This window comes from Dendrobates tinctorius, unplaced genomic scaffold, assembly GCF_039654945.1.
Source record: "Dendrobates tinctorius isolate UK_male_01 unplaced genomic scaffold, ASM3965494v1 ptg000077l, whole genome shotgun sequence".
Taxonomy (NCBI): domain Eukaryota; kingdom Metazoa; phylum Chordata; class Amphibia; order Anura; family Dendrobatidae; genus Dendrobates; species Dendrobates tinctorius.
Genome location: NW_027361745.1, coordinates 1,211,124 through 1,229,194, shown reverse-complemented (window position 1 = coordinate 1,229,194; position 18,071 = coordinate 1,211,124). Strand labels below are relative to the sequence as shown.

At 45.7% G+C, this 18,071-nt stretch overlaps 1 protein-coding gene across 1 annotated transcript in view; it reads left to right on the top strand.

The window, feature by feature from the left end:
- Nucleotides 1-16,847, top strand: part of LOC141096658 (vomeronasal type-2 receptor 26-like) — an 89,233-nt gene extending 72,386 nt beyond the window's left edge. Inside the window, exon 3 of the mRNA XM_073583370.1 lies at nt 15,940-16,847. Within this exon, the coding sequence (XP_073439471.1) occupies nt 15,940-16,847 (908 nt within the window). The remainder of the gene's footprint in view (nt 1-15,939) is intronic.
- The last annotated feature ends 1,224 nt before the right edge of the window (nt 16,848-18,071 follow it).

Genomic DNA, 18,071 nt, shown 5'->3' with positions numbered 1-18,071 from the left:
GAATGCCCACATTGCCAAACTAATCTCGTTTGAGATGATGCCCTATCGGTTGGTGGAAAGCGCAGCTTTCCGTGAACTTATGGCCTATGCCTTACCACGCTATGACCTACCCAGTCGCCACTTCTTCTCTCGCAAAGCCATCCCAGCCCTCCACCATCATGTAAAAGACCGCATTGTCCATGCACTCAAGCAGTCAGTGAGTGGAAAGGTGCACCTCAAAACTGATGCATGGTCCAGTCGGCATGGCCAGGGCCGTTACGTGTCCATCACTGCGCACTGGGTTAATGTGGTGGATGCAGGGTCCACAGGGGACAGCGGTGGTGGGACAGTGCTGCCTCGCCCATGGTATAGGAAACAGTTGGCTGTAGGCGTTCGACCCTCCTCCTCCTCCTCCTCCAGAAGCGAAAGCTCATCGACAGAGCGCAGTCGTACGAGCACTCAATCTGCAGCTGCCACTGTTGCACACAAGGTGTCCCCCTATCGAGCAGCTAGTGGAAAGCATCAGCAGGCAGTGTTGCAGATGATGTGTTTGGGCGACAGACACACCGCCCAGGTGCTGGCCGAGTACTTGAAGCGACAAACTGAGTCATGGCTGGGCAGTGTACATCTTGAGGCAGGCAAGGTAGTTAGTGATAACGGCCGTAATTTTGTGGCAGCCATAGCCCTTTCAAAACTCAGCCACATACCTTGCTTGGCTCACACCTTGAACCTGGTGGTGCAGTGCTTCCTCAAAAATTATCCGGAGTTAACAGCCCTGCTCCAGAAGGTGCGAAGACTGTGCGCGCACATCCGCCGGTCGCCTGTACACTCCGTTCGTATGCAGAAGCTGCAGCGATTGCTCCACCTTCCCAACCACCGCCTCATTATCGACATTGCAACAAGGTGGAACTCCACCCTGCACATGGTGGAGCGGCTGTGCGAGCAGAGGTAGGCCATAATGCATTTGTGGGAGGATACACAGCCAGGCACTTTGAGAGCAGACATGGAGTTGACAGGTGTGCAGTGGTCGAAGCTGAAAGACCTCTGTAAAGTCCTTCAGTGTTTTTAGGAATGCACACGGCTGGTAAGCGCAGACGACGCCATCCTAAGCATGAGCATCCCACTTATGCGTCTGCTCATGCAAACTTTGACGCACCTTAAGGACATACAGTGGGGAAAAAAAGTATTTAGTCAGTCAGCAATAGTGCAAGTTCCACCACTTAAAAAGATGAGAGTCGTCTGTAATTTACATCATAGGTAGACCTCAACTATGGGAGACAAACTGAGAAAATAAAATCCAGAAAATCACATTGTCTGTTTTTTTTTTTTCATTTTATTTGCATATTATGGTGGAAAATAAGTATTTGGTCAGAAACAAAATTTCATCTCAATACTTTGTGATATATCCTTTGTTGGCAATGACAGAGGTCAAACGTTTTCTGTAAGTCTTCACAAGGTTGCCACACACTGTTGTTGGTATGTTGGCCCATTCCTCCATGCAGATCTCCTCTAGAGCAGTGATGTTTTTGGCTTTTCGCTTGGCAACACAGACTTTCAACTCCCTCCAAAGGTTTTCGATAGGGTTGAGATCTGGAGACTGGCTAGGCCACTCCAGGACCTTGAAATGCTTCTTACGAAGCCACTCCTTCGTTGCCCTGGTGGTGTGCTTTGGATCATTGTCATGTTGAAAGACCCAGCCACGTTTCATCTTCAATGCCCTTGCTGATGGAAGGAGGTTTGCACTCAAAATCTCACGATACATGGCCCCATTCATTCTTTCATGTACCCGGATCAGTCGTCCTGGCAGAGAAACAGCCCCAAAGCATGATGTTTCCACCACCATGCTTTACAGTAGGTATGGTGTTTGATGGATGCAACTCAGTATTCTTTTTCCTCCAAACACGACAAGTTGTGTTTCTACCAAACAGTTCCAGCTTGGTTTCATCAGACCATAGGACATTCTCCCAAAACTCCTCTGGATCATCCAAATGCTCTCTAGCAAACTTCAGACGGGCCCGGACATGTACAGGCTTAAGCAGTGGGACACGTCTGGCACTGCAGGATCTGAGTCCATGGTGGCGTAGTGTGTTACTTATGGTAGGCCTTGTTACATTGGTCCCAGCTCTCTGCAGTTCATTCACTAGGTCCCCCCGCGTGGTTCTGGGATTTTTGCTCACCGTTCTTGTGATCATTCTGACCCCACGGGGTGGGATTTTGCGTGGAGCACCAGATCAAGGGAGATTATCAGTGGTCTTGTATGTCTTCCATTTTCTAATTATTGCTCCCACAGTTGATTTCTTCACTCCAAGCTGGTTGGCTATTGCAGATTCAGTCTTCCCAGCCTGGTGCAGGGCTACAATTTTGTTTCTGGTGTCCTTTGACAGCTCTTTGGTCTTCACCATAGTGGAGTTTGGAGTCAGACTGTTTGAGGGTGTGCACAGGTGTCTTTTTATACTGATAACAAGTTTAAACAGGTGCCATTACTACAGGTAATGAGTGGAGGAAAGAGGAGACTCTTAAAGAAGAAGTTACAGGTCTGTGAGAGCCAGAAATCTTGATTGCTTGTTTCTGACCAAATACTTATTTTCCACCATAATATGCAAATAAAATGAAAAAAAAACAGACAATGTGATTTTCTGGATTTTTTTTTCTCAGTTTGTCTCCCATAGTTGAGGTCTACCTATGATGTAAATTACAGACGCCTCTCATCTTTTTAAGTGGTGGAACTTGCACTATTGCTGACTGACTAAATACTTTTTTTCCCCACTGTATATAGACATATATTTTGAATGTGTACGCTATCCATACATGTTATCCGGGGATACGGTACCCTTTCTCACCTTTGTGCAATCACGTGCAATCCATACTGGGCCTAACACCGTCTGAGCCTGCCACCTGATGTATAGACATATATTTTGAATGTGTACGCTATCCATACATGTTATCCGGGGATACGGTACCCTTTCTCACCTTTGTGCAATCACGTGCAAGCCATACTGGGCCTAACACCGTCTGAGCCTGCCTCCTGATGTATAGACATATATTTTGAATGTGTACGCTATCCATACATGTTATCCGGGGATACGGTACCCTTTCTCACCTTTGTGCTATCTCGTGCAAGCCATACTGGGCCTTACACCGTCTGAGCCTGCCTCCTGATGTATAGACATATATTTTGAATGTGTACGCTATCCATACATGTTATCCGGGGATACGGTACCCTTTCTCACCTTTGTGCAATCACGTGCAAGCCATACTGGGCCTAACACTGTCTGAGCCTGCCTCCTGATGTATAGACATATATTTTGAATGTGTACGCTATCCATACATGTTATCCGGGGATACGGTACCCTTTCTCACCTTTGTGCAATCACGTGTAATCCATACTGGGCGTGAGAACGGCTGGCGAGCTGTTAAGCAAGCTACAGCACCTGTGGTTTGCACACGTAAGTTTTTCATTTTTTCAGGAATGACGGTTAGGCCTAATTCCGGAACTGCGGTTGACCTGCACTTACTGGGAAATCATCGTTAGTGGGTAATAATTGTAATCAGTGATCCCCATCACTAACGTTGTTCAGCGGGTTATCTGCACCTGTAAGCGACAAACGCTGGCCTTTTCAGTGTAGCGCACATGCAGCCACGGACATGTAAGGGCATGACACACCAGTTATTGGCCAATCTCATGTGCCAGAGCCTCACGTGTCCCTCTAGTAAGCCGGACTCGGACCGCGGGGCATGACGGAGTCTCGTTCGTTAACGGAATTAAGCTTGCAATGTGTGCATCTTTTCTGTAGCTGGCATGGTTGAGGTTTCCCAGGTGGAGTCGAATTTAACCGTAGGCTCCACTCCTGGTGGTGCCCTTCTGGACATTCCTTTAAGGTTCAGCTTTGCAACCATACTGCCCACGTAAAACAAACACTTTGCCTTCATGAACGCTGTTTGGAGGGTCATGACTCGTGGGAATAATGCCGCCCAATCAGTTAACCTGCTAGAGAGATCCTTCGTTGCTCCCAAGCATGACATCACACTCCCTAGGAGGAAAGTAATGCCACTGTGGCGACCGTACTCCTGGGGGCGACACAAGTGCACTGATGCCCAGCCACTGCTCGATGAATCTGCTGGTACATTGACCCAGACCACTACATTCCCCTCGCACGCTACACGGCCTGAATCTGACCCTGAGGAAACTCAGGTTACCCTTCCCATATACAGTTCCATCTTACACGGTGACAAAGAGGAAGCTGCAGATGAAAGTGCAGGTTCGGCCCACCCGCCATCAGACACACCATCGTACTATCAGGGGCCCTGTGCCAGTGCCGTCGCCAACGAGTGGGCCCCCCCTGCTTGCTCAGGATCACAGCACTTGCAAGGTTGAAATACTGTGCAGTGAGATGGAAGATGGGGACGACGAGGAGTCCAGACTAGTACAGAGATTCCCTAGCGAGGAGACTTATTTGATTGTTTTCAATGTTGGGACAGCAATTTTTGGGGAGCACTATACTCTGGAGAATGATAGATGGGGCCCACCATACACTGGAACATTCCAAAGGTGGACATCAGACACTGGAGCAGCATTTACAGGGCCCATTATACACTAGAGCATTAGAAATGGGGCCCATTATGTTTGGAGCATTATTTGGGCCCATAAGACAGTGGAGCTTCATCCATGGGGACCAACATATACTGTAGCATTATGTGGAGCTCATCATATACTGTTTCAAACATTATATGGGACCAATGATTCTGTATGGAGAAATAGATGGGCCTCGTCATGAGATGTAAAAAGTGAAGTATTTTTCATTGTACTATACCGCTATTTCTCTGCCGTATCGGAGCATGATGAGTTGTGGTATGTGTTAAAGGGGCGCTCTTTCGCCCAGGGCACATGAAAACCTGGAGCCAGCCCTACCCCCCCACAACTTTAGCCAAATAACCCCCATTTTTCAGTGCGTAACTTGTATTATGAAGTTAATTAAGGTTGACAAGCTTAAGTAAGAAGAATTGATGCTTTTGGCATTCAAATGGGCACTGTAGGTGTGTTTCCTGTCCTCCTCTCACTGCCGACTTTTATTCCCCATTGACTTACATTGGGTTTCGTGTTTCGGGACGACCCCGACCTTTCCCTATAATTGGCCGATCTTGCTCTACCCGACTTTTGGAAAAGTCGGGTTTCACGAAACGAAACTCGACCATAAAAAAACAAAAGTCACTCAACTCTAATGGAGACTATTACTTGATACTGTGGACTAAATTTGGTGCTAAAAACTATACCCAAGTCATTGTTTTTTTCTTTGATATTTTTATATTCCAACAATTCCTGTCTATTTAAGTTGTCTACTATGCCTCTCGCTTTTTTTAGAGACCAGTTTGGGTAACCCCTAGATTTTAATCTTTTTACCAAAAGTTCAGATTCTTTCATATAAGTATCTTTTTCTGTACTATTTCTTTTCGTTCGAATCAGTTCACCAGTGGGTATATTCCTGATTACAAGATTAGCGTGACATGAGTTTGCCATCAATATACTGTTCACAGCTGTAGATTTACGATAGGGTTCCACCAACACTTTTTTTCGATTCGAATCTAATTTCAAGGTCAAATCCAAAAAATTGATTGACAACTCATTCATTTGGCATGTGAATTTGAGATTAAAACTATTGTTGTTTAAACATGAAAAGAAGGAGGATACTAAATCCTTCTTCCCCCTCCACACAAAAACCAAATCATCAATGAAACGTCCCAACCAAAAAATGTTACATCTAAATGGATTATTAAGATGAAACATATACCTCTCCTCCCATACTGACATAGTTAAATTTGCTAAAGATGGTGAAAATTTGGCCCCCATGCTCACTCCCTGTATCTGTAAATAATATTTCTCATCAAAAACAAAATAGTTATGAGTGAGCAAAAAGTGTGCTGCAAGCAACAAAAAATGTTGGATAAAAAAACATTTGCCCATTTTTGAAGAAAGTGGTGAATTGAAAGAAATATTAAAAAAACACTCAATTAAATTTGTTGGGAGGAGAGCTCCTACTATAGGATCTATGCTGACGGCAAGCTTATTTACTGACCCAGACAAAAAATTGAAACAAAATTGGATGAAAATTGTATGCTGTTATGGTTGTGGTGCAAAAATCTGTAAGTGTTGCAAATATATTGTTAAAACAAAAACATTTTCTTCTATAAAAAATGGAAAAAACTTTGAGATTTTTTTCCTTTATCAATTGTAATACAGAAAATGTAATATATCTTATTGATTGCAATATTTGCGGACTCCATTATGTGGGTTGCACCACTAATTCATTGAAACAGCGTATGAGAAAACATTTGTCGGATTCGGTTAATTTGCCTATTGCAGGAGCCTCTGCGGTTTCCAAACACTTTGCTAATGTGCCTAAAGGAGATTTAAAAAGTTTTTCCTTTAGGGGAATAGAGGTGGTTACAAAACCTCATAGGGGTGGTGACTCTAAAAGTAAAATCCTATCCAGAGAAAGTAGGTGGATCTTTTTATTAGAGACCAGAGTTCCAGACGGACTGAACAGTAGAATTGATCTCATTACACAATATTAGGTAAGAGTTAAAGAAAAATAAATATTTATTTATTTATTTATTTTTTTTGGAGAAGGAGGAAAAGGGGAGAGGAAAAGAAAAGGGATAGAGTTCATGTATGAATTTACAAAAGATTATATCTTTATCTTAAACCTACTCTATGACATTATACCTTCTGAGAGTTATTTTTGTGATTGTTCCTGATGTTTAGATCATGCCTACTATATGATGCGTCTTTTCATATATGTTTATATATTGTTGCTTTTTGTGGCAGTTATTCCATATTATTGTTGATTCGTTACTAAATGTTTATATCATTTGTCTATGTATAAAACATGTTCAATATAAGTATTTTTCTGGCAACATTTTTGAACTGAGTTTCAACCATCTACTCAGATGTTTTTAATTGGTTTGTTCCACTGTTTTTAATTAAGGGTCATTTGCATATGTTCCACAAAGGAGGATATATTGCTAGTGTTGGAGCTCAGTTCAAATAGGACCGTGAGGAAGGCACATAGTGCTGAAACATGTAGTCCCTTGCTGGAATGCTACTAATTGATTGGAGTTCCTCATACTTTTTATGACATAATGGATTAATAAAGAAGAAGTTTTTATAAATCTGGTGAACTTTCATCCTTTTGCTGGATCCCCATTTCCTCATATTTCTATTTGTTGGGGCATACTCCCTGCCTGGATCCGTGCAAAGCATAAGGTGAACACCGATTACTGCATCAAGAGGAACTCCTTTATGGTGAGCTGGCTATATGTTTCTCACATTGTTTGAATATATACCGTATATACTCGAGTATAAGTCGACCCCCCTAATTTTGCCACAAAAAACTGGGAGAACTTATTGACTCGAGTATAAGTCTAGGGTGGGAAATGCTCCATAGATTATTCCCCCATATGCTGCCCCCATAAGAAGCTCCATAGATTGTTCCCCCATATGCTGCCCCCCATAAGAAGCTCCATAGATTATTCCCCCATATGCTGCCCCCATAAGAAGCTCCATAGATTATTCCCCCATATGCTGCCCCCATAAGAAGCTCCATAGATTATTCCCCCATATGCTGCCCCCATAAGAAGCTCCATAGATTGTTCCCTCATATGCTGCCCCCATGCTGCTGCTGCTGCATGTAAAAATAAAAAAAAAGACATACTCACCTCTCCGTCGCTGGGTGTCAGGTGCCGGTGTCACTGCTGGCACCTGAGATACTCACCTGTCCTGCATCCATGGCTGCTCACCGCTATCTGCCACGTCATCAGTCAGTGATGTTCAGACTGCAGGGGGCGTGGCGCGCACTAACCACGTCACCGCGCCCTCTGCTGTCTGAAGTCACTGACCGATGACAGACAGCAGCAAGCAGCCATGGACGCAGGACAGGTGAGTATCGCTGTACTTACCCGTCCTGACGCTGTCTCTTGAGCCCCCAGCTTCTCCGCGCTCTCTCTTCCTGCCTTCAGCAGTCATGTGGTACCGCTCATTAAAACGCGCATATTCATGAGTTTTAATGAGCGGCACCACGTGACCGCTGAAGGCAGGAAGAGAGAGCGCGCGGAGAAGCTGGGGGCTCAAGAGACAGCGTCAGGACGGGTAAGTATGACCTGACACATCCGCCCCCTCCGACCCCCTTTGTATATGACTCGAATATAAGACGAGAGGGGGACTTTCAGCCCAATTTTTTGGGCTGAAAATCTCGACTTATATTCGAGTATATACGGTATATATATTGTGGTGTAGTTACCACTGTGTCGGCTAGGGGGCGCTGTGTGGGTGTCCCAGGACGGGTGTACAGGCACATTCAGTGTGGTAACAGGAGCAGGGTCCTAAATGACCATTGTGGGTCTCAAGGTGGGTGGCCTTGGGATGCAGGCTCCAGGGTGTATTGATCAGCAGAGGTACTGCTGATCTTTCTGTTACACTGTATCAGGGAAGCCTGTGTGTCTATACAACCTTTGGTGATGTCATAGCCATGTGATCCCCTTTGGGTGTGGTTACAGGGCTATGTAATTGAGGTGTTTGGCACATGTGAGAGAGTGGAGGGAGTCTGTCTGAGTGTGGACAGACTTCCATGTGTCCAGGTGGGACACTACAGAGAGTGTATATGGGGAGGACTACATCTCCCAGCATGTGCTGAGACTCTCAGTCCGAGTCTGAAGCCATGGACATTTCTGTTCCTTTGCCTGAAGTGAAGGTTACATTTCAGTGTTATGCTGTCTATGGTTTATGGAGTAATAAACCTGGTGAAATTTTAAAGGAACGTGCCTCATGTTTGTCTCCCGCTGCACCTAAGCGAGTCAAATCCCTACAATTGGTGGAGAATGCGGGCAGCGACTCCCAGAAGCACGTGTGGCAGTGCTGGCGATTCTGAGCCAGGAGAGCAGACGGTCTGACAACCGTGAGTAATACTGACCGAGGTCAGAGAAAGTGACTGTATTAATATTTGTGGGATACCTCTGAGGAGAAGAGGCATCCAGGAACCTGTGTGGCCGACACAGGTAACAGACAGGAGTCTGTGTTGCACTGACCTGGGTCAGTGAGAGACTGTGTTCCTGGAGGGGTCAGTGAGCAAGGTCCTGGAGGGTCAGTGTTGGGAGGTTCTGGGAGAGGAATCGGATCCCTGGAACACGTGCTATGACCTTGGACCTGGTGAGGCGTGTGTTGGGCAGTCTCAGGCGGAGACGGATGTCCTGAAGAGCACCCGCTGAGCCCCTGGACCTGGTGAGGCTGGTGTGTTGGGAGACCCTGGGAGGAGGGTCGGCTCCCTGAATAGCACCCGGTGTGCCCTGTGTGTTGGATGGTCTCAGGCGGAGACGGTACGTCCTGAGTGGCACACGAACAGGACATGTGAGAGACTGTGCATGTGTTTTGTTTTTTTTTCTTTTCCTCTGCAAAACCTGAAGGTGCTTGCTGTGGCTCAGTGGGGTCACGAAGGTCTCGCAGCACAGGGACCTGGTGTTTTCTTTAAGGGATCTGCCCTGGGAGCATTGGTAGCAGACGCTGTCTGTCTACGCCATCCTGCTGCAGCTTTATGGCATGTGACTAAGCGGATACAGTAGTTGTGGCTTTACACAACTATTGAGGGTGAGTACCCTGTATTATTGCTGCATAACCCATTATACCTGCACTGGTAAGGCCCTATGGGCGCACTTTTGTGGCTTTTTTATCTTTGAGGGTGACAAGCGGCTTCCAGTAACCCGGCGGGGTTACGAAGGTGACAAGCGGCTTCCGGTGGATCGGCGGGTCCACGAAGATGGCGCAGCAGGAGCTGCAGTGACACCAGCCGCTGTGTATGTGTGTGAACAGCAGCCGGAGGTGCCGGTGATCAGTGACAGCAGGAGCTGTGGTGGTGCCAGCAAAGACTTGTGTGGTATCGTGAGAGACAAACTGTACTGTGTGAACTGTGGCATAAGAAGTTCTGCAGAACGGACATGGGGAAATCCCAAAAGGGGGCGGTGACCCAAAAGGGGGCGGTGACCCAAAAGGGAGTGGTAACCAAAAAAGGGGTGGAGTCCCAAAAGGGGGCGGTGACCCAAATTAGAGTGGTAACCCAAAAAGGGGTGGAGTCACAAAAGGGGGAGGTGACCCAAATTGGAGTGGTAACCCAAAAAGGGGTGGAAACCCAAAAGGGGCGGTGACCCAAATTGGAGTGGTAACCCAAAAAGGGGTGGAGTCCCAAAAGGGGGCGGTGACCCAAATTGGAGTGGTAACCCAAAAAGGGGTGGAGTCCCAAAAGGGGGCGGTGACCCAGATTGGAGTGGCAACCCAAAGTGGGGTGGTGGTCCAGAAAGTGGCCAAGTGTGAAGTGACAGCACTGGGTGACTCAGTAGGTATGTCTGGAGTACCACAGTGTATGTGCAGGTCTTTTTCAGAATGTGGAATATCCTTTCCGGGGAGTAATGATGGGCCACAGATGTGTACAGTGATGCTGCACCGGGAAGGAGCCTTTGGTCGGCTGGACTCAGAGAGTCAGGTGACTCTGACAGGAACGCCTCTCGTTTTCTCTCTGACCGAGAAAAACGTCAGGGTTCGCTGTAAACACGGGGTCACGGTGAACTACGCAGTAGACACAGTAGTGTTTGAGGGGACCAAAGGTGGTGAGTGCCAAGGTAGAGGGATACCACGGGACTTAGTCTATGCCTGGGAGAGGGGCCGGGACTTTCTTTTGTTTGATGACATTTGGTCGGATGATGGAGATGCTTCGACTGTGGGGCCAGCGGACACTGAGACAGTGACGGCTCCTGACATGGACAGGTCAGAGGTAGAACTGACCAGAGGAAGAAGTACATCTGCCCAACTGACGGACCTGACGTCTCGTGATAAGACAGATGGTGGGCTGGGAGATGAGACTACTGGACTAGACACATTGGTGCTGGACGGTAACTGGAGGGTTCACTCGACTGGTGTGACTGACCCAGTGGTACCCTTTGATGATATAATTAAAGAGGTAGTGGTGAGACACGTGCTGGCCAAAAGAGAACAAGATCATGAGATACAGCTGATAAAGGAGACTGTAACAGAACATGTCGAACGGGAAAGAGTCCTAAGGCAAGCAGCTGAGCACAGAGTGGATGAGCTGGAGAAGGAAGTCTCTGAGCTCAGAGGTCACCTGTCAGCATGTAAAACCATGAACAAGACCCTGTTGGAAGATATGGAGGTGCTCAGAGAGGCCCAAGAGAAGCATCAACAGGAGATTCTCAGGAGAGAGGATCAGCATCGCTACCTGGCAGAGGAGCGAGATAAAGTTCTGCAAGAACTCAGTGGAGTAGTAAAAGGTCTTCTGCAGAAGAAGTGGATGGGCGAAGACGTACAGCGGCCGTGCCCGACTGATAGCAAGGCAGAACTGCCAAATCCCATCTTGGAAAAGGGTCCTGAAGACTGTAAATCTCAGGAAGATGGTGAGCCAAGAGCTGCACAAGACAGTCACCCGGTCTTGGCAGATACCTTGAGGGAAGTGTCCGTGGGGAACCCAGAGCCATCTGTCCAGGATGAGAGCAAGTCCATGACCTTCAAGTGCGTGATGGAGGTACCCGAAGACGTGCGAGAAGCGTGTGCCAGCGAAGGTGTGCATGAGACTTTTAAAAAGGCAGTAAAGGCCTATAGTGTGAGCTGGGCACCAGAAACAGACCAGTTGGTGATACTGGCAGAAACGGAAGACACAGAGAGAAGGGTGGCTGTCCTGAAGGAGATGCACCTACAATGTCTCCGCACGAAACAGATGCTCGTGGAGCGTAATAGGAAAGCCGCTCGACGTCTGGAGCTTGCAAGGGAAGCACAAAGTCGGCTGGGCTTTGTGGAAGACATAATTCCGGTACCCAGAAATCTGGTGGGGAAAGTCGTTGGCAGACTTGGAAAGGTGATGCAGGAGATGGTGAATCGATCCTGTGTGAAGAGAGTGAGGATCCCACCTGCTGGTGAAATCCAAGTCGTTATTGAAGATGACATGGTTCCTGTCATTGTGGTTGGCTCGGTGGAAAGCATTGGGAAGCTTCGCATGCTCCTGGAATATCGGGTAGCGTACCTGAAGGAGATTGAGCAGCTAAGACAGGATCGACTGCAGATGAATGAGCAGATAGAGAATGTCAGGTGGCGTCCACCTCCAATCCAAGGTGTAAGGACCCGAAGGGATCCTCCAAGGAATGAAAGGACAGGTAGTCGAAGGCAAGAACGTCGAGAGTCCGCAAGTGGCCGTTCTAATCGTAGTAACATAGGCACGAGACCCGGTGGTGGACATAGTGACAGAGGGTCAGACTCAGACCAGCCAGTTGGCCCAGCTGGACGTGGGACTCATGACAGTGTGAACTGGGAGAGCCGGCCGGTGAGAGAAAGGTCGGGTGTCGGAGCGCACTGCAAACAGGTGGAGACTAAAGAGTGTCTGATCACACTGACGGACGTTGACGGGAAGGCCAAAGCCCAAGGCCGAGATACTGACCGCTGGGGGCGGGGGAGGCCTAACGTGAATATGAGGCAGTTTGACTACCGAAACAGACGGAGATGGTCCTCTCGACTTGTAGGGCAAGGTGACATGGGTGCCAGGTCTCAAGATACCTGGGTGATGTCATGTGTTCAACCCCACAAGTTTGAACAGAGGCGGGAGGTATGTGGTGTAGTTACCACTGTGTCGGCTAGGGGGCGCTGTGTGGGTGTCCCAGGACGGGTGTACAGGCACATTCAGTGTGGTAACAGGAGCAGGGTCCTAAATGACCATTGTGGGTCTCAAGGTGGGTGGCCTTGGGATGCAGGCTCCAGGGTGTATTGATCAGCAGAGGTACTGCTGATCTTTCTGTTACACTGTATCAGGGAAGCCTGTGTGTCTATACAACCTTTGGTGATGTCATAGCCATGTGATCCCCTTTGGGTGTGGTTACAGGGCTATGTAATTGAGGTGTTTGGCACATGTGAGAGAGTGGAGGGAGTCTGTCTGAGTGTGGACAGACTTCCATGTGTCCAGGTGGGACACTACAGAGAGTGTATATGGGGAGGACTACATCTCCCAGCATGTGCTGAGACTCTCAGTCCGAGTCTGAAGCCACGGACATTTCTGTTCCTTTGCCTGAAGTGAAGGTTACATTTCAGTGTTATGCTGTCTATGGTTTATGGAGTAATAAACCTGGTGAAATTTTAAAGGAACGTGCCTCATGTTTGTCTCCCGCTGCACCTAAGCGAGTCAAATCCCTACAATATGTATATATATATATATATATATATATATATATATAAATTTAGTATATACACCATCGGTCAATACGGTATATTTTGATATATATTTTTAGATATTTTATTAATTATTATTTTGTATTATGTAGAAATTCACATCTCCTATGTACATTGATTCTGATGGATGATACAGACCCTACTTTTCCATACGTACCTGGATATTCTGGAAACCTGTGATGGAAGCATTTCAAGACAAGAATCATTAATATTTTCTATATTTTATATTATGTATCAGTAGTAGTATTAATTCTGTAGGTGCTATCATGCATGTATGTATGCATATAATAATTTTTTTCATGTTATTTACTTTATAGATATGTTTACTCATTTGAGTTCATACATACTACACTTATTCTCTATTTTTTATTTTTTTATTTTCATTTTTATTTTTATTACCCAATTTTTGATAAGTAATATAGATCAAGGACATTATTATTGCATTATATTTATGTGCATATATTATTTTTTTTCTGCACAGTTTTTGCATAATATGTATTTTACTCTTAATTTATTAATATCCACTATGTCTATATATTTATTAAAATTCACGTATATGTATATAATATGATAGATCTGTTGATTATTATTAATTAGTACTATGGATACATTTATTCTATTTATATATTAATCCTCACGTTTAACCCCTTTTCTTCTTGCCGACATGTGTGTATAGCCCCTACAGTAGATGGACTTCTCCCCTGATCGCGGTACGCGCGCTGTGCAGTGTTACGTTGATGGTCTCCGTGCCCTGTCGCGTCTCTATATGTCAAATTGTTTCCATGGATACATGACGCGGCGTGCATGGTCTCCTCCTCGCTTCCTGCCGTGGGCGCGTCACATACGCGCTCAGTGGTGCACTCTAATATCCTCCATGTTACTAAGGACGCTCCTTTCTGTTGTGATCACAACATATCATATCATCATAGCGTTTGTTACGGACTTCCTGTCCTGCGCTATTGAAAACCATCTCACAACAGAGGACGCCGTCTACTGGTAAGATGACGCTGTGTCACATGATCAGCATCATGTGAACTATTTCCGGTCCTGTGCAATAGACTCTTTGATCCTATGCCCACAGTATACTGGTGATATGCGCAGCACTGAGTGTCTCTATGTGATTTCAGCACGTCAAACCTCTTCCGTACACAGTTTTCTTCTGATTGGCTGTTTCCTTTCACACCCCCATGTTGGATTGGCCCTCTATTACATAACTACTTTCCTCTCTCCTACTAGCGCCACCCCCTGACGAAGGCTAATTGACGAAATGCGTGTTGGGGAGGGTGCTTGTCCAGGAGACCAGGAGCCACTTTCTTGTAAGTCACTTTATTACAATTTAGGATATATATCTTTTTTGGCACATTTTGTATTTTGCTTATTTGCACAATTTTTTGATAAGATTTTTTGTAATATTTAAAAAACAGAATGATATTTTTGTATTAATTCATAGATACCTGTCTATGATATCCACATTAATAATAATAATAATAATCTTTATTTATATAGCGCCAACATATTCTGCAGCGCTTTACAGTTTCCAAACACAAGTCATAAGTAACAACGTTAACAATACAATAATTAAAGCGAAATAAGACGACCCTGCTCGTGGGAGCTTACAATCTACAATGAGGTGGGGGAGATACAAAGCATAGGTTTGTATTTACAATGATGTATTTACAATGACGGTCCAGTCATTTTCAGGGGGTGGGGGTTAGATGGAGATAGTGAATGGGCTACACACACACAAACATGACTTTGATTACTGAATGTGATAGGCCGCTCTGAACAAATGTGTTTTGAGCGAGCGCCTAAAACTATGCAAATTGTGGATGGTCCTAATATCTTGGGGTAGAGCATTCCAGAGAATTGGCGCAGCACGGGAGAAGTCTTGGAGTCGGGAGTGGGAGGTACGGATTAGGGCAGAGGTTAGTCGAAAGTCATTTGCAGAGCGCAGCGGTCGGTTAGGCCGATAGACAGAAATGAGGGAGGAGATGTAAGGGGGTGCCGCACTGTGGAGAGCTTTGTGAGTGAGAACAAGTACTTTGAATTGTACCCTGTAATGAATTGGCAGCCAGTGTAACGACTGGCGAAGAGCGGACGCGTCTGAGTAACGATTAGCCAGATGGACAACCCTGGCTGCTGCATTAAGGATAGACTGGAGAGGGGAGAGTCGAGTGAGAGGGAGGCCAATTAATAGAGCATTACAGTAGTCCAGGCGGGAGTGGATCAGGGCGACAGTGAGAGTTTTTGTTGTTTCCAAGGTGAGAAAAGGGCGGATTCTAGAGATGTTCTTTAGGTGTAAGCGGCACGAGCGGGCAAGAGATTGTATATGGGATGTAAAGGAGAGATTGGTGTCAAACATAACACCCAGACAGCGTGCCTGCTGTCGGGGTGTTATTATGGTGCCACCCACAGAGAGGGAAATGTCAGATTTAGGGAGGTTAGTAGACGACGGGAGCAGAAGAAGTTCAGTTTTGCCAGCGATGTGAATTTAGTCCATCCAATAAAACTTATCTGTATCTAACATTGAGGGAAAGAAAGATATTAGACAGATTCACAGAGAGACAGAAATATAGATAATAGATGATAGATAGATAATAGATTCAGAGACAGACAGAAAGATAGATAATAGATAATAGATAACAGATAGTTATTCTTCCCACAATAAATTAACACATTGTGAAATTTTCTTACAGACAGCGAGAGCTGCATGAAATGCCAAAGTGACAAATGGCCAAATGAGAAGAGAGACCAATGTCTGCCTAAAGTGGTGGAATTCATCTCTTACCAGAATGACACAATGGCTTCTGTATTCTCCTGTATCTCGGTCTTCGGATGTCTTGTGACCGGCTCCACATTTGGGATATTTATTTCCTACCGGGACACTCCCATTGTGAGAGCCAATAACCGGAACCTGAGTTACCTCCTCCTGGTCTCCATCTTTCTCAGCTTTCTCTCTGTGTTTTTGTTCCTTGGACGACCCAATGATGTAACTTGTAGATTACGTGAAACCAGTTTTGGATTTTTCTTCTCAGTAGCCGTCTCTTCACTTCTCGCCAAGACTGTCATGGTTTGTGTTGCTTTTAAGTCCACCAAGCCTGGAAGCACTTGGAGAAAATGGCTGAATGTTAAACTGCCCTATACCATAGTGTTGTCATGTTCATCCCTTCAGGTTGTAATCTGTGTTTTCTGGTTGTCTATTTCTCCCCCATTCCAAGATCTGGACGCTGAGTCTTATCCTGGGATTCTCATCATTCAGTGTAATGAAGGCTCAGATATCTGGTTCTACTCCATGTTGGGTTATCTGGGGCTCCTGGCAGCTGTGAACTTTGTCCTGGCTTTCTTGGTGAGGACATTACCGGACAGTTTCAATGAGGCCAAGTACATCACCTTCAGCATGGTGGTGTTCATCAGTGTCTGGATTTCCATGATCCCGGCTTATCTGAGCACCAGAGGGAAGACCATGGTGGCTGTGGAGATATTTGCAGTGATGGCTTCCAGTGCTGGACTTTTAGGATGTGTGTTTTTCCCTAAATGCTTTATTATTTTGTTTAAATCTGAAATGAATAAAAAAACGGAGCTGCTCGGAAAAAGAAAGGAATGACTGCACAATATTAGGAACCACTGATAATAATGACTAGTTCTGTACATTAGACCCATAGAAACCTTTATAAAGTAAGATGCAAGATTCTCTATCAACCTGTGTATGAAAGAAACATTGACACATTTCTTATCCCGTTTTCTCCAGTAATTGATGCATTTATCAGGACGTCCCATATTTGTATTAGAGAAATGTAGAAATTTCTCTGAGGTTTTGGTAAATTATCTGCTTCCTCCTTAAAGAGAATCTTTTACCAGTTTCTCCATGATAAACCGGATTCATCATGGAATAGCGGCTGCAGAGCTGAGCACAACACAGCTTTTATCATATAACTAGCTGAAGAGCCCGGCGCTGCCTGGGCATAGTAACTAACTGAGGTTAGTTATAGCAAATTATAATTATCCTCCATCCCATAGTCCCATGCCCATATACCCATCATACATATCCACGATCCCATAGGCCCGTGCCCATATACCCATCATACATATCCTCCATCCCATAGTTGAGTTCCCATATACCCATCAAACATCCTCCATCCCATAGTTCCATGCCCATATACCCATCATGCATATTCTCCATCCCTTAGTCCCATGCCCATATACCCATCATACATATCCTCCATCCCATAGTTGAGTTCCCATATACCCATCAAACATCCTCCATCCCATAGTTCCATGCCCATATACCCATCATACATATTCTCCATCCCATAGTCCCATGCCCATATACCCATCATACATATTTGCTATCCCATAGTCGAGTGCCCATATACCCATCACACATCCTTCATCTCATAGTCCCATGCCCATATCCCATCATACATATCCTCCATCTCATAGTCCCGTGCCCATATACTCATCATACATATCCTCCATCCCATAGTCCCGTGCCCATATACCCATCATACATATCCTCCATCCCATAGTCCCGTGCCCATATACATATCCGCCATCCCATAGTCCCATGCCCATATACGCATCAAACATATCCTCCATCCCATAGTCCCGTGCCCATATACATATCCACCATCCCATAGTCCCGTGCCCATATACCGTCATATATATCCTCCATCCCATAGTCCAGTGCCCATATACCCATCACACATCCTCCATCCCATAGTCAACCATTATGACATCATAATGAGCGGCTGCAGGGCTTGCAACCTATGATGACATCAGCATCGCCATGGTGACCATTGTGACATCATAATGAGGGGCGGGGCTTGAT